This window comes from Glycine max, chromosome 8 (assembly GCF_000004515.6).
Source record: "Glycine max cultivar Williams 82 chromosome 8, Glycine_max_v4.0, whole genome shotgun sequence".
NCBI classification, from domain to species: domain Eukaryota; kingdom Viridiplantae; phylum Streptophyta; class Magnoliopsida; order Fabales; family Fabaceae; genus Glycine; species Glycine max.
The window spans coordinates 3283330-3308752 of record NC_038244.2 but is presented as its reverse complement, the minus strand read 5'-3'; the positions used below and the strand labels follow the sequence as shown (position 1 = coordinate 3308752).

Sequence of the window (25423 nt, the reverse complement as noted above, 5' to 3'; positions counted from 1 at the left end):
GTATCTCCTGCTCCCATGTAAAGATGAAGAACATGTGAGAAAAATAACATTAGATGTACAACTATTTTTACTTGGTAAGCAAATGATTAGGAATTTACCACTAGTCTTGGGACTTATTCCAGAAACCAGATTCCAAATTCATGTCCACATCACAATTTATTAACTATTTATTTTTCCAGCTTGCCATTTGAAGAATATGTTTTTGTTTTCTTCGTTATTGTTGAATCTCATCTCTGTTTTGGATTTCTTCGATAGTGTACCTTCCAATGCTATATTCATTTACACTCTCTTGCACTCTATACTTTAACGGCCCATATATTATACTCTGATCATCACGACCATTTTCTCATTTTTTTTCCTTCTTTTTTACTTGCTTTGTGCCAACTTTTTTAATTGCTCAACATTACTATTGCTTTTGTTGACTTACCATGTTCAACTTTTATTTCTGTTCATATTCAAACTCTTGAGTTTTCCCATGCTATTTCTTTCTTTTTCTGTTTTATCCACATAAGTAATACCACTAAATCATGTCATTATTTGATCCTATTTTCTCTGTCAATAATGTTCTTTAAACCGTGCACTGTCACTGCGTTGATTCTGCATGAGCCCAGAGCATATTTCTTGATATTAATACTGGATTTCGGTCATGTTCCCCACAGTGATAGTTTGTTACATTAAAAATTTTCATATGTTAAAGCCTGGTTACAAAAAACAACATTTATAACAAGCAGTATAAACAAGGCGCAGACAATATAGCAATCTATCATTTGCTGTAAGAGTGTGTCGGGGAGGAAGGTAATCATAAAATGAAGTAAAAATTAAATAATTTATAAAAAGATCCACTTAATGAGTTTAAGGATGGATTTTGCTAAACATGTTCAAATAATAAAAATTGTATGTTTCATATGCATTCCCCACAGTGATGGTTACTTACAAATTTCCATCTATAAATGCCAAATGAGAAAACACCTATAATAATTAATAAATTAAATAAATAAGACCATCACAATATAACACCCTATAATTTGTTGTAAGGAGAGAGATCAGCGAGAAAGAGCAACGTAAAAGGAAGCAAATACTGAATAAGTTGTAAAAATATTTATCAAAACAGTTAACCATGAAATAAGGATATAACTTTTTTATGACAGCAACTCTGTTTACTGAAGAGTTCTGAAGTACTCTGCTACCCTGTTTAGTTCTTCATCCGATCTATTGCTGCATGGACCATTATATATTTTCAGTGACTCCAATCTAACAAAGCATGGAGGTTGAATTTTTATTGCAGCAAGATTTTGTAGATCCTACACAATTAGAGTGAATGGAAGACATTTTAATGGACATATTGAAATGGAAGATTGAATATTGATAAAGTAATGCAGATATCCTATGAGCGCTATAAAAATAAAAAGAGCAGGAAAAACAATGAAGTAACTTACATGGTCTATTATATTAAGGGTACAAGAAGAGAGGGTAAATGTTTTTACGTTAGAGAGCACGCGCACCTTTGGCTAATTTGTTTGGATGGAGAGATAAATCAGTGGGTCTTTCCATCGTGCAAGTAACTTTGTGTTGATTGTTTTCTAAATTCAGGTTATCTTCTTCTGTTTGCACTTGCAGCCAGCTTACGATGACCGAATAACATACACGAGAATAGGTGTCTATATATACTGCTTCAAGAAATGAAAGATTACACCTGGAGGAGAGTTCGTGGAGTAGAAAGCACAATTTTAGGAGGAAGGGTGGGTATAAAATTTATTTTGCAAACTAAATTTGTACATTGTAGACATTAATGCCTAAAAAACATATAGGGGTTACGAGAAGATTTCCAGGAGAGTATAAAAAAAAGGAGATATAAACATATGTGTCTTGAATCGAATTAGCTTTCATTCCCTTCCAAAAGAGAAAATGAGATTAAGCATGAAAAGTGCTTTACTATCAACACTCCCACCCTCTTCATCAGTTCTCTTATTCTCCTCCTACTCTAAATTCAAACTCAAATCCCCACTCGGAATTCCCATTCGCGCTCTCACCTCCTCTTCTCTCCCAACCACCCGCGACCACGATGATTTATTCGACCCTCTTTCCCTTCCCGCTCCCCAACACCTTCACAAAGCCACCAACGCCATCGAGAGAATCGCCCTCCGCTTGCGCAACTTAGGGTTAGCTTCCACCACCGACCTTGCCGACGCCGAAGACGATTTCCTGCGCCGCGAATGGCTTCGCCCCGACCAGGCGCTTTTTCCGTGGGACAAGGGACAAGAAGAAGACGCAGAGGAGCCCGGGGAACAGCAAAAGGAGATGCTAAAGAAGAAGAACGTTAATGCGTCGACATTGGCGGAGCAAACGCTGGTGGAGGAGGAGCTGCGGCGATTGCGAACCCTTGGAATGAGTCTTAAGGAAAAGATCACTATTCCCAAAGCTGGCCTCACGCGAGCCGTGCTCGACAGGATTCACCGTCACTGGAGCAACTGCGAGCTGGTGAGGCTCAAGTTTCACGAGTTTCTTGCTCAGAACATGAAGTTGGCTCATCAAATTGTCGAGGTTTGTTCCTTCACAATACAATCCCTAATTGTTTTGTAATAATTGATGTTCGTCGTGCGTGTTTGAGTGAGCATATGCAGAATTGATTTTGAGGTGATGTATTTGCATTTTGGTATTTTTATTTTGGTAAAAATTCAAAATTCAGTTTTTAAGTTTTATTCTGACAAAAAAAAAAAACTATCTGAAGTTGCTTCAACTCAAAATCAATCCCTCAAACTTGTAAAACCAAACATGTGAAAATTTACCTAAAATCTCGTTAGCTGGTATTTCAATGTGATTGTGGATGATTCAATTCAAACATGTGCATAGTGTTGATGTTGGTAATGATATATTATCATGTTTTGTGTTTTGAGTGTTGAAGTTGTGTGAACTGAATTGTTGTTGTGGCCTTGTGCAGCATAGAACTAGAGGGTTAGTTATATGGAGGTCGGGGAGTTATATGTGGGTTTACCGTGGTAAGAATTATCAAGGGCCGGTGGAGAGTGATGCAACATCAATGGAAAAGAGTGAGGCAGTTTGGTGGAAGGGGGAGAACATGACGCCAGAGGAAGCAGAATTCAACAGGATGCTGGATGGCTTTGGTCCTCGATTTGTTGAATGGTGGGGTACTGGAATACTTCCCGTTGATGCTGATTCACTTCCCCCTATGGTTCCTGGTTACAAAACGCCTCTTAGGCTTCTTCCTGCCGGAATGCGTCCGCAACTGACCAATGATGAACTCACGAATATGCGGAAGCTTGCTAAATCTCTTCCTTGTCACTTTGCCTTGGGTAATGTTCATCTGCTGAACTGTTTTGTCAAATTTGTTTTCCTTTTACTGATATGAATTTTGTGCTGATCTTTATGAAGGGAGAAATAGAAATCTTCAAGGTCTGGCATCTGCTATTCTTAGGCTTTGGGAGAAAAGTTTAGTTGCAAAGATTGGTGTCAAGCGTGGTATTGTGAATACAAACAATGAACTGATGGCTCAGGAACTGAAGGTTTGTGCTCTGTAACTTCCCATTTGATGCTACTTGCTTGTGCAATTGAGCATGTTTAAAGCTGAATGTGTCACATTATGGACAAAGTACTGATTGTTGAATTCAAATACATAACGGGCTGCAGAGCTGATAAAATTAAAAAGGGTGAATGGTTGAATGGGATTATTAGAATAAATAGTGCAGTTAATTTGTCGAAGGTGTCCTTAAGTCTTTAATACAATTATGGTGCATGCCAAATCTTGTATTTGTTATAAATTAAGTATCCTTTGAAGCTGTTGGCTATAGTTTTAGTTAATGGTGGTATAATACCCAAGATTCACCAACCAAATTTATAATCTTTGAGAGAATTAGTTGGTTTTCAGCTAGCAAATAATCAAACAAAGTAGTGATGAAAATGAATTTCTTTACTTGAATAACTAATACCTTTTCTCCAATTGTGCTCAAAACATCATTATACAAATAAAATATAGATCAAAGATAACAATCTGATTTCCTGCATTGAATCTATGTAATGTAAATGCTAAATTTTATTTACCTAGTCGAAATGTCAAATGGTGCATTCTTTTGTTGCTAACTCATGAATTTTAAGAAAGAGAACACAGTAGTTGTGTTTATTTGGATATCAGGATTCTGGTTTGATTTTCTTTCATTTGCGCAGGCATTAACAGGAGGTACCTTACTGCTAAGGAATAAATATTACATTGTAATATATCGTGGGAAGGACTTTGTTCCAACCAGTGTGGCTGCTGTTATTGCTGAAAGACAGGAATTGACAAAACAGGTGCAGGATGTTGAGGAGAAGGTGCGGTGCAAAGCTCTCGACTCAACTCCATCCGGGGAAGATGAATCAACAGCACAAGCAGGATCGTTGGCAGAGTTCTACGTGGCACAGGCATGCTGGGGAAGGGATATATCTACTGAAGAACGTGAGAGGATGATGCAAGAGGTTGCCAAAGCCAAAAATGCTAAGCTTGTCAAAAAAATTGAATGTAAACTAGCTGTTGTAAGTATCTACTTGTTTTGTGAAGGTTATATGCCTGGGAGAGTAGTTGTGTTGTATTGAGCGTACCTTGCTTGTTGGAATCAATTTGGAATAGTTTAGTGTGGCTGTTGGAATAAAAAATTAGGATGTTATGTTTTAGGCTTTTAGGAGCTATAGTTTAGTAGTGAAAGCTTTGAAATTGGTAGGAACTTTCAATAATTTGTTGCAGAAAAAAAAAACATTTAACAACCCGTGGTTCAGTCTATAACATTTGGCTTGGCATCAAGGTCCTTTTGAATCTTAGAAATATGGTAACTTCATTGTGTGCATTAATCCTTGTAAAAGTCAGCATCTGATACAGTAATGGAGCTATGGCAAGACAAGAGGCACTGAAAAGGGGCCCAAATAAGCATTGGTAGGACTTAGGATGTAGGCCTAGGTTGGAATTCTGGATTCATGATAATGCAAATCCTTCAAGTTTCAACTTATCATTTTTCTTAGTTGGTACTGGGCACTGGGGTACATGCTTGTCTGCTTGCAGTTTTATGCAGTTCAATTTTAGTTTTAATTTGCTTTATTCATATTTAAAACTCTGAATGCATGAACAGGCCCAGGCCAAAAGGCTTAGAGCAGAAAAGCTATTAGCAAAAATAGAAGCATCTTTGCTTCCAGTTGGTCCTGATTATGACAAGGAAACAATCACAGATGAAGAACGTGTTATGTTCCGTTCAGTTGGTTTAAGAATGAAGGCATACTTGCCACTTGGTGGGTAATGCTCAGCTGTATAAAAGTTTCTATATTGCAATGATGTAGTACTCACAGCTGTTTATAATAATCTGCAGGTATACGTGGTGTTTTTGATGGTGTTATTGAGAATATGCATTTGCATTGGAAACATCGAGAACTTGTTAAATTAATAACAAAACAAAAGACCCTTGCTTTTGTTGAAGACACAGCTAGGTTATTGGAATATGAAAGTGGTGGAATACTAGTAGCAATAGATAAAGTTCCTAAAGGATTTTCTCTTATTTACTACCGTGGAAAGAATTATAGGCGACCTATGACATTGAGGCCTAGAAACCTTCTAACGAAGGCAAAGGCATTGCAGCGTTCAGTAGTCATGCAACGGCACGAGGTTCCAATTTTTTATATGAAAATTAGAAACCTTTTTTTCTCTTTTTGTATCTGTGGTGTCACATTTGATCTTGTATAACTTGTGCAGGCTCTGAGTCAGCATGTAACTGAATTGGGGGAAAAAATAGAAGAAATGAAAAAAAAACTTGTAAGTATTGACTTATCGTAATTTCTATACACGTATTTACCTTAAATGGATTAATTAGTTGCATTGGATGTCTAGTAAATTGAAGAATGTGACAACTCCCCATCCCATTTTGCATATTGTGTTACAGAATCTTCAGTCAATCTTATTGATTTAAACCTTTCTGCCTTCTATGCTGAGACTGACTGACTGACACCATCAACTGTCAAGTGCTTATTTTTATACTGAAGCCCTAACCAAAGGGGTCTAGCTCAGTTGGTTGAGCAGTGTGCATGAATTGTTGTAAAAAAACAAAATTTTTCTCTTGATTTAACATTTCAATTAATTCTCTCTTTATTGTGACATGCCTGGTCTCTATTTGTTAAAATTTTCTTTAATTTGAGGGTACATTTATCAATACCAAATTATCCATTCATGCATCGACATACTGTGTCATACTTCAAGCTTTTAAGTAGTTCAAGTGCAATGCAGTACTGGTTCTTCTATAGTTATTCAACATGTGGGTCTGATCTTTGCTGAAATCATCAACTAACAGCAAATATTGTTTTTTTGAATGGTTAATATTTTTATTTATTGTATGCTCAATCTTGTCCTTGACTTTTTCCTACTGTTAGCATTTAAATGTTTCTAGAATTTCAGTGTGTTCACCAGCTCATGTATATGCGATTATTATACCTACTGTTGACATACCAACCCGTCAGCATCAGGTTTGAGTTCTATATAACAACTAATCTTAATTTAAATTATCCATAGGGTTTGTCTCAGGATTTGGGGACTAAAGATAGGTGGAACGTAGAGGACCACAACCAAATAGACCATATATCAGAGTTCACCCAAGTAAGATACCCTTCGTCTTTCCTTGCTCTATTTTGGAAAAGTTATCAAATATTTGTTTGCAAGTTTCGTTTTAATATGGAATAATAACACCTGCATATAATACCAACTTTAGGATCTTAAATGGAAAATGCCTAATGTGGAGTGTGAGATTCTTATAACATCAAATTTATTATCATATGAAAGAGGGTAAGGATGAGAAGGATTGACGAAAAGAAACTAAAATGCATTTTAATCAGAGTGAAAATTAATTATCTGCTGATGGTTGTTTTGCAGAGTGAGGAGGAATACTCTGATGGAGATGACACTGACGGTAATTTCAATGACGACGAATACAGTGAGTGCAATGACAATGATTCTGAATTTTAAAACTTTGAAAATTATGAGTTTTCTCTCTACGAAGACAGGTTGACGTTTTGCAATGAAGTTCCTGAATCAGAATGGCTTCTGCCATTGCCTGCAGCCAGCTAGGTATCAACTTTGTTATTGATCACTTTTCATAATTGTGGGCATATTCTGAATTTTAAAAAGTCAATCTCCTCAAATTTTCTTAATCAGATGAGGCATTTTTTTCTTTTATGAAGCCAACAACATATTTGTTGTTCCCTACACCTAAGGTTGTCAAGAGGCAGGTGTGTAGACAGCAGGTTGAATGGATCTTCTGTTTGCACGTAAGAGTTGAAAATTTTATGGAGTCCTGTTCGATCAAAGTTCTGGAATTTGAGTATGCCTACAAAATCCCTCTCCAATTCTATGCCAGTCGAACTTCCACTGCTCTGAGATATGGATAAGCAATATGCTTTCTTATATCATAGTATTTGTTATTCTGACACAATGCTTTTCGATGCTCTTTCATTTTTCTTTTTAATGGCTTGGTGTTGGTATACCCCCTACAATAAAATGCAACTTGGGGTGCAAATTAGCTTATATATTTGTAAATTATTCGGTTCAGCTTGTTTAACTAAATAAATAAAGTTAAACTTTTTTTTAAGGATAAAGTAAACTTATAGTCACGCTTGTTTATTTAAATAAATCATGCTCAATTAGTACTTGACATTATTAAGTCGTGCCTAAGGTGTGTATGTATATATAATTTTCTTTATTAATTTACTTAAAGCATCTTACTTTTATTTAGGTAAATGTTATTAAGTGTCCTAAGAATATTATGAAAACATTTTCGATGTGATTTTTAATACACGTCTAAGGTGAAATTTAATAAAAAAAAATATTATTGATTTCTTAACCCATAATAATCTATAGATTATTAAAAAAATACTGGCACTAGTTAGTAAGACGTTTTTATTTATTATCATCTTGTACGTCATTTACTTAAAAATATTAAGAGTGAAATATAAAAAGATGTTAAAAGTTATCATTAAATAGTATAAACTTTTGAGATGTAAATCTGATGTATTCTTTGCTTATGTTCATACTTGTACTTAAGGATGCTTTTTAAAAAAAGTTATGATTTTGGGTTTAAAAAAAGTACATGTCAGTATATGTGTGTATAACTATTAAAAAATAAATTGATTTTATTTTATAAAGAGAGATATAGAGATAAATAGATAAATATAAAACTTAATTGTGCAAAGTGCATTGTTTATATATAAGAAAAAAACATGCCAGATTAATTAAAAAGGTTAGTTAATTATATTTAATTATGTTAATTTCAATTAAAAAATAATTTTTTCAATTTATCTTTTATTGAAACTTAGTATCACAAATAAAAAAGAATCATAAAATATATTTTAGAGATAATAATATCAAATAAGATAAAATTTATTAAAAAAATTATATTTGAGAAAGAGAAAAAATTCCTTATATTTCTGAACAGATGGAATACTCTTTAATATATGCGTTTTACTCTAAATTTAATTTGTCTTAGGATGGTTTTATGCATTAAGTTAAATCTTTTAAAGAGGGAAATAAAGAAATAAAAAAATTGAGCGACATTTTTGTAGGTATTTATAAACAATAGAATTGAGTGAGCTTTTTAAGTACTAATAAATATGTGGTATTTTCGTAGGATTTTTAACTTGATTTAAATTAAATTAGAGTTAAATTAAATAGTAACATATTTTAGGGTTTAATATCTTTTTAATAAGAGTTTTTTTTTCTTAGAATTTTTGTTTTTAGTTCCTAAATAATGTTTTCGCATTTCTAGTCCTATACTTTTTTTTGGTGTTAACTGTCTTGGTCCTCGTTAACAAGTTTTGTTTTTAATTAATGACGCAATAGTTAGTGACTTTCCATATTATTAAGGTGTTTGACAAAACAATTACGAGTATTTTTATTATATATAAACTGTGTGTTTAATTCTCCATTTTGAAGTTCCTTAAAAAAAAAATAGTAATCCCCACAGTTATGGTTTCTTAACCAAAGCCAAATAAGAAAACACCTATAATAAACCATATAAACAAGACAATCATAATATAATCCTCAACATTTCATTGTAAGGAGAGATCATCTTGGAGAAACGGGAAACATATGGAAGTGAAAAGTGAATAATTTGGAATACTTCTTCAAGAGATGAAAGATTACATGTGGAGGAGAATTCCTCAAAAGTGAGATTGAGGTTGTCCAGAATTGTGATGGAAGTAAGATTTGGAGTAGAAAGCACAATTTTGGATCGGTTGGTGATATTGTCCAGTTTCAAGTGAGAAAGGCTAGAATTAGATATGCAGAGTATTTTTTTATTATAAGCAAAAATATAATTTTGAAGGACCAAAGCATTCAACAAGTTACAGGTTGAAAAGGACTCAGTGCAGTCATTGTCACTTGGGGTGAATCTGACATTGGCGAGATGCAAGTTTTTCAAGGTGGGTAACGGCAGAGATTTTGGAAGTTGCAGGGTAGAGCTATTGGAACTAATGAAAAGCTTAAGAAATGTCAAAGACTTGCACTGAGAAAGGAGAGGGAGAAAAGAATTGGGTAAGTTGGAATCTGTGGTGATTGCCAACTGCAGAACATTGGGCGCGCTGGAAGGGAAGACAGTGAAATCAAGACAATCGAATAATCTCGACGAGACAGAAGAACCTGAGACACAGATTTGTTAATGTGTCCGACGGGTGTATAAGAGAAACTAGTTAGAGGCTTCCAAAGGGTACAACTATTGATTTTTCTAATTGCCTAATGTTTCAACATTAAATTTCAATATATATAAAAAATCTTATATCACAATATAAATTGATTTATCATATCTTTAGAGAATCTACCGAAGCAGCGAATGCTTTTGCTAGGCATGGTCTTTCGATGGATCCAGGGATAATCCTCTTTAGTGCACCTGTCTTTGCTGTTTCATTTTTTATGGCTGATGTTTCAGCTTTGATAACGTAATTGTTTTGGGCTTTTGCCCCTTTATATCATAAAAAAGAATGATTTATCATAAATTTAAATTATAGCTTATATGTTCAAAAATTAATTTAATTTTTAATTTATTAAAACCATAGAAATAATAATATTTTAAATATAGTTAATTAATATATTTTTATTGTTCATGAGTAAATTATGTATGCTTTAAAATAAATTATACATATATATTTTATAATAAATTATATTTTTCTTTGTACATTTATAACTTTGCAATTATATTTTAAAGAAAGATAACATTTATATCATATATGAACTATAACTCAATTTACTCTTTCATCGTACAAAACTAACGGAAAAGATACACTCGTGCCAAATTCCAGAAGAAACGAATAATATGCTCTATAATTTGTTACATGAATTTGTATTAATTTAATTTCTACAAAACTTGGCAGCCAACCAGTTTGAATATATACGACATAATAACCTTTAGGAGATATAAGGTTGGCTTAATGGTTAAAAAGGGGCTTAAGGGGGGAGGGAGAGGTTGCAGGTTCAAATTCTTACCACCATATTCCTACAAAACTAACAAACTAATATTTGCCGATAAAAAAAAAACGACATAATAACCTCTGCCAAACTGGAAGGATTAAAGATTGCCTAACTTTCATGGTGTGTATGCGTATTACATCATTGACGCAACATCTGTTGTAGCTGCAGCACTTGATTTCTTTGTTCTGGAGGCAGGAGATTTATCTGCTCTGGTGTGAGGCTCATGACCTGCTGAAGCAGTGCCTTCTCCATCTCCGGTGTCAACTGCAAGAAAAGAATATCAATAAACAGCCAAACTATTTATACAAACTAGATGATAGTTCAAAATAATTACCCCAGGAGGCCGAAGAGGCTGCTTAGCAGCAGCACCCATCTGACCAGAAACTACAGATGGTGGTCCAGGAGGACCAGATAGATGTGCTAGGTTTTCTGAGGGACCAAGCATCCAAGAAGACCCTCTGTCTACTTGCATAGCATTTCCAGCTTGGTTGCCAAAATCAGGCCCTAAAGGCATATTCCCAACCTAACAAGCAAGCATCACTTAGCACGCAAAAAAATCAAATACTACAAAGCACATATATTAGGCACACATTATCATGATTGATACTGCTCGCGTTTCAAGTCCTGCTATTTTTTTTTCACAGGGAACTGTAGCATAATTGATATCAATCCGTCTCAAACTGAATAGATTTTTTGCCTCATCTTATTTCCAAATGTAAAAATAGATTTTTAATAAATTATCTGAGAAAACCAGAATAGAAAACATAACTTTCTACACCACGATTAAATCATTATTAATTGGCTTCCTATATTCAATTGTGTCCAAAATATATTTTTCTGAGGTTATGTTTAGAAGTTGAATTTTGAACAGAAAAGAAAGGAATGAGAAATTTTCTATTTTCAAATTAAGAGTTGAAAAAAATAAACAAAAAAATTAGCACATTAAGTTTATACTAATCTATAAATTTGATTTCTTTTATTTGAAAATATTATAAAAAAATTAAATTAAAGAATATTTATAAGAAACAAAAAATTTCCCCTCCCATTTCCCTTCAATATTTATAAGCCAGCACCCCTTTTCGCCAGTAACAATGCCATTACTAGTAGCAGATAGCTAAATGACTAATAATAAAGTAGTAGCCGGCATCCCTTTTAAACAAAAGAATTAGCCATAATGCAGACAAATTAGGATTTAACTAGCCAATGAAACAAGGAATCATAAATTCATAATGATAACAAGAAATCCTAATAAAGCCAATAATGCAGGTGCCATAGAGCCTAATTGCTCCCTCAGAGTTCATGGTACCAGCACACAATCTTAAGTCTTAAGCATCAGTTATAGCTCAACATACCTGATAAGGTGGCTGAGATGATGGTTGACCTGGAAGTGGTGTCTGCCCCTGTGGGAATGTGGACCCAACACTAGCAGAAGGTTTTGTACCAGGCTGAAAATTTCCCCAATAACATAATATGCAACTTGCATGAAACATGGCAATAGATTATGAATTGTAAACAGAAATATTAAACTTACATGAAACATCGATTGCGGAAGATTGTGAGAAGCACCAGCATGTTGGAAACCCATGTTTGCACCCATTTGTGGGGGATACTGGGGATGGAAGGTTGGCAATGCAGTTGGTCTGATCTGCGGTGGCAGCGGTGGTTGCAGAGGTGGAAACCCCGATGTCTGCATTGGTTGCTGTAACTGACTGGAAGCAGTTGCCATTTGAGTTGGATGAAGAGGCTGTGATGATGATTGAAGAGAAGGTGGAGGTATGTTTGGAAGTTGTGATGATTGTGGAAGAGACACTAGAGCCATTTGGGGAGTTGGATGTCCTTTAGGATGTTGTGGCATTGGCAAGGAATGTGCAGCCATGGGCTGAGATTGATGCCTCGCTGCAGGAACAGCAGATGAAACTGGCACTGAAGGTTGGTTCTGGTGTTTCCTCAGAGGAATTTGGGTTTGAGATACACCTGCTTGATCCTGTGCACCACCATGCCCAGGCAATAATGGAGCAGGCTGAATATTTGGCTGTTGTGTTGGTTGTACTGGCTGCTGATTGTTCTGTGAAACCATTGGCTGAACTTTTGGAACCTAGAAGCAAATAATTTTTGTCATCCAAATTTCTACTGATGGATGGTTGTGAAAAAGACATCAAAAGAAAGCAAAAAAGCATACCACTTGAGGTGCTTGCACCATTCCAAGCATAATTTGTGCCTGATTAAACAAAAGAAAACGGACAAAATTTCAAAGAGTGTAATGTGGCCGAAGAGTGAAGATCCTCAGTACTGAACAATAAAAACCAAATTAAAACACACACTACTGCATTCATTAAAGAATTCGGGACTTCACGAAAAATAAATAAGTTTATTCTCATACAGTTGCAGATAGTGATGTTTTAGTAAGACTACTAGAAATAGTGCTGAGACAAACTATAGTATAAGTAAGCTAGACTACATACAAATACAAAATCCGATTGTTCCAAATATAATTAAAGGGAAGTCCAAGAAAAAGATACACTCATACACATGCATGAAACATCCGGGACCCCTTAAAAGAATCTTAAAGTGTTCAAATTCAAAGAAATAAATCTCCATCACCTCAAACTCAAACTGGGTAACTACATTGTCAAGGGCATCAACAATTGAAACACTAACTACGGGTAAAGAGTGAGAACTGTTTCTTTAAACCAGACGACAACTAAATACGAAAATTAATCGATTTAGGTTTAATCTCACGACAAAGCATTAGGGAAAATAGCTCCTCTAAATCTAATCACCGGAAAATAACTACACGACAGTAACTATTAAGTATCAAGCACGCGCATATGGCCGTCAATGTTCAGAACTTGAATAAGCGAAATTCGTAGCATTTAGCGAAGCGAAAAAGAAAAAAAAAAACTTAAGAACCTGGAAAAGCGCTTTGGTTAACATAGGATTTTGGATGAGGATCTGCCTGGCCTGTTGCTGGTTCTGTTCGATCAGATTCTGAGGGACAACAAACGAAATGGTTAGCGTGTTGTTCTTCGTGAAGAGTGAAAAAGAAGAAGTATTGTAAGTACCTTCATCTGAGACATGATATCGTAGAGCTGATTCTTTGACATTCCAGCGAGGTTCGCCGGTAAACCCTCGCCGACCTGTTTTCCGGCCATTGCTCAACCCGCAAAGCCAGAAACGGATGTTGTTCGTTCTATGATTATGAAGGAGATTCAATGCAAGTCTCAAGAATCAAGGGGAAATTGTTCGTTTGGGCCTCATGGGCTTAGCTTCATATGTATAGGTGAGTTGCTCTTGGCACCTACAACTTATGCTATTTCCCCCTGCATATTTTAAAAACCTATGGAAAAGACATCTTTACTCCTCAGTTCAAATTCCACCACCCGTCCTTCTTCCCCCTTCCTCTCCTCTGTTTTTGGATGCAACAAAATTATGACTCTATTGTGTTGGGAACACACGTGATCGTGATTCCGTTGCATTTTTTTAAGTCGAAAAAATACTCAATAAAATCATGATTCTGCATGCAAAATACTCAACGAAATTTTGATTTCGTTGAGTATTTTGTACACAAAATTATTATTTTGTTGAGTATGTTGTACACATTTTATATAAAACAATGAAAATATGTTTTTGTTGTAATATGAGACTTTTATACAAAATCTACCATTGTAGTACAGAGGGTGCATACAATAGCAATGGCGATGGGAAGGACATTTTCATAAGAAAAAAAAAATTCAGCCACTTGGTAGGGGCCATTAGCAATAGTGTTTGGGCCGATAACAACTCCATATGTATAGCCCATATTGTAACACAGTCTAAGTTAAAAAAAAAAGCATGGTATTACCACTCCTTTTTTCTAAGTACACTCCTCTTTTTTATTTAAATTTTTACAATCATTATTCCAAACACTAGTTTTCCGAACAATGTTTTCCATTTTATGTTCCAGAAAACAAATTTCCAAAATGCAAAATCTAAACAGAATTTTGGAAACTACTTTCTAGAATATAAAAATAAACTCCCATAAACTAAGTTTTGGAATACTGTTTCGATTTTGAATTTTGGAAAATACTTTCCGAAATTGATAATGCAAAACAGTATACTAGAAACTAGTTTTTGGAATTTAATTTTTATTTTTTTTCCTTCACAATTTTATTTCTTTTAATTATGCATAAATCACAAAAAGGAGTGCAAACATACTATTTTTGAGAGCTTAATAATGAAAAAACACTAATGTTAGACAAAGAGAACAAGCAAGAAAGATCAAAGCAACATAGTGAATCAAATGCCATAAAGAGAGTGGAAGAAAGGAACAATTTTAATGAAAGAGGGAGAGTATTTATTGCCTTCGAAGGAGTGTATTTTCGTGGAAGAGGGAGTGTGCAACAATGTGAGAGAAAAAATAAAGTTTGAAAAAAGGTCATTTAAATCATATAAAATTAAAATAGAAAGGGGGATGTACTTAGAAAAAAAGTACTAGATATAGCATTTGCCTAAACAAATTCCTTCGGCAACTTTACTATAGGCTAAAGTCTAAACCCTCATTAATTTAATGACATTACCAAAAGTCGAGTCCTCGGTAATTTTATGATTAATTACGGGGGATTAATCCCTTAATAACAAAATACATTGTAGGTGTGAATTCTCATTTCCTCAATAAATAAAAAATATAATATTGTAGTGAATTTCTTATTTCCGGCTTGATCAACTCTTTTCCTTGTACTAAAGAATATCAATTTTGACCGCTTTTCTTATTTGGTCCAAAACAATGTTATTTTCGGTTTACCCTCATCAATTTAACTCAGCAAAAAAAAAAAAAAAATAGTCACATACTGCGGGTTTTATCGTCTTACGTGAGGAGAGATATTATCGCAGATCATCATGTGTTCATGATTCACACTAATCTCTACATCATATAATCTAGTTTTCAATTTATTTTTAAAAAAATAAATAATAACACTCAAATATATTTTATGTGAATATTAATTGAAACCACGGTAAACTTGAAATTTGTAATACAGACACAGATATCATCAATATAGATGCCACTGAACCCTTGAATGCTTTGTAAGGATTCATAACAATTATTTTTCTCCTTCACATGTTTCATACAAGTTAATTCTGTTACTGACCGACAGATGAGATTTTCCTTAATGCACGAGTAATGTTTACTGTTTACAACATCAAGAGTTGAGTTTGTTGGAAAATATTTTTATTATAATTTAAAATTAAAGTAAAAAAAATGTCTTTTAATCTATTTTATCTTAAGAGATAAAATCTGTCTATTATCTTTTTTTTTTTTTTTTTTATTCCTATCTTTTAGGAAGATTTTCTTCTTACTACGTCAATATATCTTAACGGTTTTTATAGAGATTTTATGGTTATGTTTTGAACGTTGCTGGCTTTTGCAAGTTGGAGAGTTTAGTTTTATTGTTATCCGTTGTAAGTTGTTGCACAACGTTGGAGACTTGATCAATCTCCGTTTCATATCTTGTTTTAATGTGATTGTTGCACATTGAGGCTTTTTGTCTATATATATCTCTCTTCCATGAGCAATAGGATGAGATGGAAATAACACTGTGCTTTGACATACTTATAATAAAATATCATTTGTATGTTTCTGCTTTTTATAAAATTATATTATATTAATTTGAGATCCTTAATTGGATCAACGGGTTATTTGGACGTTTTCTTTCTCATAACAACACATTTTTTCTGTAAGAATAATGCATAGCATGTTTTAACTTAAACTCTTCTAAACTCTTTTATTATTAAATTTTATGTTTTATATTAATTAATGGTTATAAATTTTGTATGTATTATGATTCTATTGGAACTTATTTTACTGTTATACTTATTATTTATGGCTTCCTAATATTTATCTAGCAGAGTTTAGTTTTTTCCTGTAAAGGAAATAAATATAATGACTTATATAAGAGTAATTCCATTCTACTTTGAAATGGGACCATTTATACCTATATACAGAAGTTGAAGAGTTTGGACTTAGGACAATAATTCACAAGGGGTTTACATATAATTAACTTCGTTCACCAAATGGAGTCCATATTAAATGGTTGCTCCTGCTGCGGCACACAAGAATACTCTAAAGCTTTGGAAGAAGAAGAAGTAGCACTGAGATTTGGAGTCATGAGGTGATGTTCAGTTCCAATAGTATTATTGTGAGAAAATCCTTGAGGAACATATGTTGCAAAGTGATGATCACTACTGGTCGCAGCTTCTCTTTGTTGATAAGTATTTCTAAGTTGTGATGCCTTGAGAAGCAATGAATTCACAGAAAGGTTTGGATTCAGAAATCCAGAAGGCCAATTCATGGTCAAGTTCATATTGGTGTTAACAGCATTGCTAGGATCACCATTAATATTGTATGCAATATTATTGGTGAAGCTACTGGATGAATTTGCAATGCTATTTAGATTTGGTAGGTCAACATCACCAAATTCGTTGACCATTGAGGTAGGAGACTCTTGAGATGGTTGGGAAGAGGATGTCTGCTGTGGTTTCTTGGGTGCTGAGCTCTTTTGGAAGACTCTGCAAATCACCCTTTCTTCCTGCAAATTAAAATTAGCAAACCATACCAAAACTAATTAATTTCTCAACTATATAAGTCTAAAGTACACAAATAGCACACGTGTATTTTATTACACTCATAATTGTTAATTTTCTAATCAATGATTATAAAATATAATTATACTTTATCCTATAAAATAAACTTATCACTTTAAAGTAAATAAATTGTGTAATTTAAGTTAATCAATTAATATGATTCTATGAATAATTAAGTACAAAGTTATCAATGTAGCGGAGAAAAAAAATACAAAATCACCATGAGTATGTGTGTGATATCTCAAGAAGATTATAATTATATTGGAAATTATGTTTTAAATTTTTTTTAGATATAATGTCATGTTGAAAGTTAGTTATTACATATTCTTTTCTGATACCCACATATATAGGCTTTGATTTAACAAATGTGCAATAAATAGTCTTTAGAATATTGCAAGAAAATGATATATATTATTTATGTGTATGTAATTTATACAATAAATTTAAGTGTTTTTTTTTTAAATAGAAATAAATTCTACATGTATTTTTATTTAAACATAGATATATGTCCTTTTCTTTGTATGATATATGTCTTTTGAATTTACGCACACATACATCAAACCAATTTTTTTTTTCTTTAGTTAACATTAATTATTCAAAGAAAAGAGATTTTTAATTTTCCTAATTTTTAATTAATATTTATTTTTCTTTAATTAACATTAATTATAATAAGATATTTGAAAATTATTGTTAAAATAATATTTACTAATTAAAATATTAAATTTTAAACACCTATAGTTTTGTATTCATCAATCAGTCAAAAAAATTGTATTTATCAACAAAACATTCTGCAATCAATTAAATTAAATTTCTCTTAAATATTTTTTAAATTCATGTTTTCACATTTTGCATATAATTACAAAGTGGATCTGTTATTTGTTATTGTCGATTGCCTAATTGCAATAAGGGAACTTAATCTCAACTCTACCAAGTGATTTGGAAAGTTAAATAGACGAGCATCTTTTATTTAATTTGTTGTCTATGACAAGAGTTGCTAACAATTATATATATATATATATTCTTCTAATACACTTTTAATATTAAAAATTTGTTAGACTCACTTTTTATTTAATAAATCTTGCTTATAATTTCCAATAAATTTTAATCAATACTACATATTTATATACCAAATTTTAGAAGAAATGTGAGTGCATTGCTAACAATATACTCTTCATCTATACTACATGTTTAATTTATATACCAAATAATTCTCCTTTAAAAAAACAAAAACAATGTAAAGACCAGCTAATAGTATAGTAAGAATGAGAACATTTTATTTCTGTGGTGCATGCATGTATTTACGAATAATTACCTTTGAAGATCTATAGGGTTGTTTGTTTGCAAGCCTATATTCGTGCATAACCCAGTTACTTTTCTCACCCCTCGGAGCTCTGCCCATATAAAAGACCAAGGTTTTCTTCATCCCTATCAAAACTCCACCACCAAATATTTCCTTATCTTTTCCTGTGGTTTTCCAATACCCTGATTCAGTGGCTCGGTTGGTTCGAAGCCCAGTTGGATATTTCCGATCTTTCAAGCTGAAGAAATACCATTCCTTCTCGCCCATCGATGCCTTACCTATTACCACACATCATCAATAGTCATAATTTAGTTTATTTAATTTTTCACTTAAAAGCATATATACATACGAATCAATTTGTCTACGGTTAGTGTCCAAAAAATAATATTATACGCCATATTATTTATAACACATATTTATTCATATCTGCACATCCATCAAATTAAAACTATATTTAATTAATTACATGCATCATGCATGAATTATGATTAAAGTGTCTAAAAATGAAGGTTCAGTTTGTGTGAAGTGTGCACCATCGATCATGAGTTCAGGTAAAGCATGCAGCAAATTAAAGCCAAGTGCTCAAACTATATCTATATCTCTATATATATATAGAGAGAGAGAGGATGAATAGAGATGAGAAACAGAAAAAAATTTAAGACTTGTCAAATTGGCTAGAATAACCTAAAAGTCATAAATCATGAAATTAGTCTGAAGAATCATACGCGCGGCACTAATGTTTTATTTACACTTGGTCATTTAATTAAGCTTTTGATGAAAGTGAAACAGTGAAAATTTATAGACAGAAAGAGATCAGTCTAAAGCAATTGTACAATATTTTGCTTCAATTAGTAGAAACTTGCTCTAGAAAGACACTCGATAAGTAGCAGTAGTCCTCAAAAATAAGTTTTTGTAAATTAAAGAACATATATAAGCTCTCTCAAATCATAAAATTGAAGGGAAAAAGAAGGATGTAGGTGTAGTTTTTTAAAATTCAAGAAAATAAAAAAAAAAGGAAACCGGGTGTGTGTATATATACACACAGAGATCTATTGAGATCAGCAATATATAAAAGTACCTGGGAGGTCCCAAGGTTCAGATTTATTGAGATCAACAACTGCTACAGCTTTGGATGTGAAGCCAACATCGGACACTTTCCTTAATAAATAATATGTGATGAGTTCTTCGTCTGTGGGGTGGAACTTGAACCCAGGAGGTAGCTTTTCTTCCATTCTTAATTGTGAACCACCTTTCAATATAATTGATCCCTTCAAGAAGCTACCTTATCAATAACTGAACAACGTAATGCATCACAAGTACGGACAACAATCATACACAAAAATTAAGCCCATTTACATCACCAAGACGACGAAGTCGGTCTTATATTGCTTCTCCACTTTTCACAACTTGCATCCATACATAGTTTCATATTATTTTTAATAAATACATAGACAGCTAACTCTTTGACAAAGATGATATATCCCGCGAAACATGCAGTTTTTTTCTTCCTATATATTAATTTTAAATGACTATTAAGCTTCGGTTGATTCCAAAACTGCCACTTTGTTTTACGTGTATTTACTTACCAAACCAAGAGTACATACGACCATGAATATACCATTGTACGCCTGCTATGTATGTGTCATAACCAATAATCCACCAAAAAACAATTGTGTCATAATCAATGTATATAAGGATGGGGAAATATGTACTATTAGTATTTATTAGGAAGGCTAGTTGCAATTATTTGTGCACGAGGGGGTTGAGTCTATGTTACACCCTATTTGGGATGTAGATTTTCGTCATTTTATGATCCTCGACCTCCAACTACCTTCACCCATTTCTACCCACCAAAACCTTTGCCAACCTTGCGCTATAGTCCAATGAGAACGTGTACTTAATTGAAACCACATTCTCTTTCATTATAGATTTATAATTTTTTACACAGTTGCCAACACCCACCGTTATCTCCCTTTTTCTCTCAATTTGTAATAAGAAAAATGCTTATGTAGTACATAAAATATATGATCTTTTTTAACGACAAAGAAGGTTAATGTGTGCGTATGCATGGCCGCGGGTCTATTGATTAATACACTTAAGATCAAAATGATATACTCCACTAAAAACACAAATATCAGGACATTAAATTAATGAATTAAAAGTAGAAAATTTTATTAAAGAGTGTAACATTTAATGTAATTAATATATTTTTTCTATAATTTTAATGAAAATTATTTTAAAATTTCTTAAATTGTTTTTGCGACAATGTTTAGAAGGCAATAATTGAAAATCCCAGCAAAATTAACAACATGTTAAAACATATGTATAATTTTCATGTACTACTAATATATAATTGTTTTTTCAGGGGAGAGGGGGTAGTGTTTACGTTGGGTGCGTATTCATATATAATACATTTTTCTGGGAGGTCAGTGCTTACGTCGACTAATATTACTACGAGCGGTTAAAATGGTCACCAACCAACGATATATTAGGTCCATTTTTAAGGTATGCATTTCAGTTGGATATTTCATGGGTAATCTTCAAATCATCCCAAATTTCAATCCTACCCAAAACTTTACGAATTGAATCCCCTGGATGGTCTTTACGAACAAATGATTCTAGAAGCACACACAGTCATCTACGTTTACTCTCTTTCTCTTTCTCTTCTTCTCTTTTTCTCTTCATATTTTTAATGGCCCTTTTGTTACATAAGGATGGGAACACCCTATTCTCAGTGACCACTAGGTCATTGCTCTAATTAATTGAAGCCACATTCTCTTTTTCTCTTTCATTCAAGATAGTTATGGACACAATTACATGCACCCTCCGTTATCTCCCTCTTTCTTTTAAATTGTAAGAAAAATATAGATGTTGTACATAAATATATGATCGATCTTTTCTAACGATAACGATAGTTAAAAAGTTATAAATTGATAGATGATTTAAGGGAAAAGAAAAAAGATAGAAATAATCCTGCATTCAAATTCTTCCAAAACTAATGAAGTAACAACTAATATTAATTGTTGACATAAAAAAACAATTAACATTAATCCATACAAAAAATTATAGCAATTCATTGATCATTAATGCACTCAGATAAAAATAATATTTTTTTATAAACAAAAATAATATTGTTGTGCAAGATACAGTGATAATAATTTCGACTAAAAACAGAAATATCATGACAATAATTAAAGAATCAACAGTAGAAAACTTTATTAAAAAAGTGTAACATTTAATGTTATTAATACATTTTTAGTCCAATTTTAATAAATAAAAAATGTATATATCTTTTTATTTCCTTAAATTGTTGGTGCGACAATATTTAGAAACAGATGATTGAAAATCCCAATAAAATATGCTAAATGTTGATAGTGAAATATATAACACAGAATTATCTTGCATTCTCGGGAATGTAAAAATATGAATGTTTATTCTCATATTGTTAAAAGATTATCAGAAAATATTTTTAAATATCTTTCATTCCCAAAACAAATATTTTCATGCTTATCTAATTTTTATTTTCATGCTAATGGGACGAAAAAGTCATATTCTCATGAGAATATGCATGGTAAATTATTTTATAATTTACCTATAACTTCCATTTTTTACTTTTATTTTTATTTATTATTTTTAAACTTTTAAAATATTCCTAAAAATGTTAAAAATTAACCGAACACATTTTTATATAAGCTAAGAAATAATATTTATAACTATATTATTTTGAGGATGTGACTCACATAAATGCAAAAATAATTTCGTGAAATAAACGCTCTCATATTTTCATGTACTATTAATATATAATTCTTTAAATTTTTAAGTGTTTATGTCGACTAATATTACCATGAGAGGTTAAAATGGTTACCAACCCAAGACTGACCACGTCTATGCTAAACGTTTCCGTTTGACAGTTTCCATAATATTTCATGGACAATTAATCTTCAAAGCATCCCAAATTTCAATCCTACCAAAAATTTTGCGATGTGAATTTGTGAATCGAGCCTTGACATCACATCTGCATTTTTATTTTTTTTTTCAAACACAAGATTCTATAAGCACACACAATCATCTACAGTTGAGTTTGTTGCCGTTTTCTCTCTTTTTTCCCTCTATTTCTTCTTTTCTATTCATATTTTTTTTATTATAATATCAATTTGAATTATTTATTATTTTTTCTAATGATTAATATCTGTTAAAAGATTTTTTTCATCTACCTAAAAATTAAGCTCAAATTTGAGACGTTAAAGGGGATAAATATAATTTCACTTAGATTAATGACTTCTCTTCGACCTCCATTTTGTTTAATCACCTCTTTGTTACACAGGGATGGGAACACCCATTTCTCAATGATCACCAGGTCATTATTGTAATTAAGGCAAATAATTATAGAAGTAATGTTATACTTAAAACAAATTCTTACAATATTATTTTATAATTTATTTTTTCATCTCACTTCATTACATCATTTGTCTGACCTCAAACTTTTCCCTCGTAAATAACAAAATTGTGGTAAAAATTAGTGAGAGAAAAAAAATTATCCTTGCTATAATTGCCTTTTTAATATGTCAATAAAGAAACGGGCCTATATAATATACGTCTTTATTTGTTTTTTAACAAGAGAAAAGCTATATTAATTTGGCACATGTTTTCTGCGCGTAGCTCAAATTAAAACAATACTGTATACAATTTGCACTTCTCTCTCTCTCTCTCTCTGTTTTTGGAAACCAATTGTTTTGAAAAACTATTTATATACTATAAAATATGATGTGGATGCCTAAAAAAAAGATGAAGTGGTTTGATGCGAGAGAAGTCCGCCATATTTTAATTTTAGTTACACTTATTATTCTTCATTTAACTAATTGTATTCAGATTTGAATAATAACATGAGGAAGAACACACTTTCTCTGATGACGCCTGCTTTAAATATATATTTCTAATGAATTAAAATTTATTAAAAATTATAAAATTTGTAATTAGTCTTTAATATATATATATGAGAAATTTAAACAGTAAAGTAAATGCCAAACTTTTACAAAACTGAGAGTTTGTTTCATTCGTCAGCATGTTGCATTTCGAAACGTAATTTCATCATACTTATTAATAACTCCTAGTTCAGGCGTCGATGATCTGCCGAAACAATTATAGGCTTTTTTTCCAGCGTGTTGCTATACAATCATTATGTATCGTGGGCCAAGGAAGACCTTTAAATGCTACTACACCTAATTCCACTGCAAAGCCCAAACTAAACTCAGTTGTTCGGGTATCCATGTTTTAGGCTAATGACTGATTAAGAATTTTTTTTTTTTATATATATGAGGCATATTCTTATAATGTGAATGTCATTTTTAAGGATTCATTAAAAGTTAATGTGACTATTAAATTTTTAAAATATTTAACAAACAAAAATTCGGATAATAAATAAAAACAAACAAAATTTAAATATATAAAAATATTAATTATCATATCCTAAAATATCTTAATATCATCACTGTAATTATTATTATCATCACTGACTTTTGTGTTACTTATTTCTTCACCTTGTGACAATGGAGACCATGATAATAACAACAATAACAATAATTAATGATTATAGTAATTATGGTTGTGACGATCATGGTAATAATAATAATAATATAACATGTTTATTATTAAGTTTTTAAATACTTATTATAAAAAAATTTAATTGAATAAATAATTTGTTAATAATTTAAATTCTAAATAGAAAAACATCAATACAAAATTTGATGATTTATATAACGAAAAAGGAAGACAAAAAATATATATAATGAATAAAGGTGTCTAAATTATCACGGCCTACCTTAAAAAAAATCATGGCCTGAAGTCTCAATTCTTAGACTATATAGCTTAATCCATGGTTAATTATTAGATTTTATATCAATATCTATTCATTCCTCTAGGTTGAATGGAATCGATTGATTTGAACACCACAAAGAGATTTTCTCTACTACGTAACTGAGCCTTCTTTTCCTTTAAAAAAAATGAACCTTCTTTTATACATCAACAAGTTGTGCAGAGCAATAAATAAGTTGGCTAAACTCTAATTAATAATCATATAAAATCACTTTTGTTCTTTGTGGACAACATTGTTCTGCAACCTGCAATCTTAGTAACCACGTTAAAGACAAGGATCAATAAAGAGGATTGCCACGAGAATTCGCAATTGACACAGCCAACACTATCTTTTCCAAATGGATCTTTATTCCATCAATAGGTAAGGAATACACTCAAGCCTGGAAATATGAAAGATAAAAAAAAAAAAAAAACTCTTTCCTGTTTTGGAATCGGAAGAATCAGAACTCTGAAACAAGACCTCTTATTATACGTGCACCCTGAGTTAATACGCATAATCTATTCAATTAAATAATGTATGAATTCAACTTCTCCTCGAAGAATATAATGTAATGTAATTCTTTAGTAAAGTGCACTTCATATTTGTCTACCTATGCGTGTGGCTTGGTTTTGGTCTCTTCTTTTTTGCCTTTTGTTCTTGTAGGAAAAGAGGACCCCGTTAGACTGGGATTTTCTGCGTCAAATACACACTGCAAAACATGACTTACGTACTTTATTCATGAAAAGTAGAATGAAAATGATTCCCCTTGCGTTATTTAATTTCGTTTTTTATACATATTAAAAAGAAAAATTACAGTCCCGAAAAATTACATAATAGCTTGCCCATGTAAATTAAATTCTCATTTCAAGCCAATGATATCAGAAGAAATGCTAAAACATTATGCTCTTCAACACTCTTCCAATAAATTTCTATCTGATGAAATTCATGTAAATCACATATCTTCTTTGATGGGTCTCATTTTCAAATCAGTAAAACTTACCTAAATTTCAATAAATTAAAAGGAGTATTCTTTTTTTTTTTTTTAAAAAGTGTATTAGAAAAGAGTATGTTATTAGCACCTGATGTTATTCAATCATAGAAGGATCATGTGACAGCCTACTTTGTGAATCAAATTTGAACGATCAAATCAAAAGCAAAAAATTATGATAGAAATATA

At 32.1% G+C, this 25423-nt stretch overlaps 3 protein-coding genes across 7 annotated transcripts; 1 reads left to right on the top strand and 2 right to left on the bottom strand.

The window, feature by feature from the left end:
* The first annotated feature begins 1491 nt into the window (after window positions 1-1491).
* On the top strand, window positions 1492-7607 carry LOC100776626 (CRM-domain containing factor CFM3, chloroplastic/mitochondrial). Of its 5 annotated transcripts, none has more exons than XM_041017920.1 (11): window positions 1492-2541; window positions 2939-3311; window positions 3391-3521; window positions 4180-4524; window positions 5112-5268; window positions 5346-5638; window positions 5726-5785; window positions 6536-6619; window positions 6893-6929; window positions 7020-7087; window positions 7201-7607. In XM_041017920.1, the coding sequence occupies exons 1-10, from the start codon at window positions 1906-1908 to the stop codon at window positions 7085-7087; spliced, it is 2184 nt and encodes a 727-aa protein (XP_040873854.1). In that variant the 5' UTR covers window positions 1492-1905; the 3' UTR covers window positions 7201-7607. The 5 variants fall into 5 exon arrangements, 2 of the variants coding, with proteins under 2 accessions (XP_040873854.1, XP_040873855.1); XM_041017921.1 differs by having other exon boundaries at window positions 7175-7607; XR_005892506.1 differs by having other exon boundaries at window positions 1493-2541; window positions 7024-7087.
* Window positions 7608-10323: 2716 nt separating this feature from the next.
* On the bottom strand, window positions 10324-13704 carry LOC100801770 (cleavage stimulating factor 64). The gene is made up of 7 exons (XM_003530641.4): window positions 13540-13704; window positions 13388-13465; window positions 12657-12695; window positions 12009-12572; window positions 11830-11922; window positions 10812-11000; window positions 10324-10741 (listed from the first exon to the last, which is right to left on the bottom strand). The coding sequence occupies exons 1-7, from the start codon at window positions 13627-13629 to the stop codon at window positions 10616-10618; spliced, it is 1179 nt and encodes a 392-aa protein (XP_003530689.1). The 5' UTR covers window positions 13630-13704; the 3' UTR covers window positions 10324-10615.
* A 2638-nt stretch (window positions 13705-16342) lies between these two features.
* On the bottom strand, window positions 16343-19825 carry LOC100776092 (NAC domain-containing protein 92). Its single transcript, XM_003532455.4, has 3 exons — window positions 19474-19825; window positions 18408-18673; window positions 16343-17040 (listed from the first exon to the last, which is right to left on the bottom strand). Exons 1-3 carry the CDS (start codon window positions 19625-19627, stop codon window positions 16519-16521), a joined length of 942 nt encoding a protein of 313 aa, XP_003532503.1. The 5' UTR covers window positions 19628-19825; the 3' UTR covers window positions 16343-16518.
* Window positions 19826-25423: the final 5598 nt, after the last annotated feature.

What these genes read in the sequence shown, in the direction of transcription:
- LOC100776626 (XM_041017920.1), top strand. Translation starts at nt 1,906, where the DNA reads ATGAGATTAAGCATGAAAAGTGCTTTACTATCAACACTCCCACCCTCT. An exon ending in TCCTTGTCACTTTGCCTTGG is followed by an intron (nt 3,312 to 3,390) that starts GTAATGTTCATC and finishes ATCTTTATGAAG; the next exon opens with GGAGAAATAGAAATCTTCAA. An exon ending in AAGAAATGAAAAAAAAACTT is followed by an intron (nt 5,786 to 6,535) that starts GTAAGTATTGAC and finishes AATTATCCATAG; the next exon opens with GGTTTGTCTCAGGATTTGGG.
- LOC100801770 (XM_003530641.4), bottom strand. Translation starts at nt 13,629, where the DNA reads ATGGCCGGAAAACAGGTCGGCGAGGGTTTACCGGCGAACCTCGCTGGA. An exon ending in TTCCGCAATCGATGTTTCAT is followed by an intron (nt 11,923 to 12,008) that starts GTAAGTTTAATA and finishes GGAAATTTTCAG; the next exon opens with CCTGGTACAAAACCTTCTGC. An exon ending in AGCCTCTTCGGCCTCCTGGG is followed by an intron (nt 10,742 to 10,811) that starts GTAATTATTTTG and finishes CTTTTCTTGCAG; the next exon opens with TTGACACCGGAGATGGAGAA.
- LOC100776092 (XM_003532455.4), bottom strand. Translation starts at nt 19,627, where the DNA reads ATGGAAGAAAAGCTACCTCCTGGGTTCAAGTTCCACCCCACAGACGAA. An exon ending in TGAACCTTGGGACCTCCCAG is followed by an intron (nt 18,674 to 19,473) that starts GTACTTTTATAT and finishes GTGTGGTAATAG; the next exon opens with GTAAGGCATCGATGGGCGAG. An exon ending in AACCCTATAGATCTTCAAAG is followed by an intron (nt 17,041 to 18,407) that starts GTAATTATTCGT and finishes TTTAATTTGCAG; the next exon opens with GAAGAAAGGGTGATTTGCAG.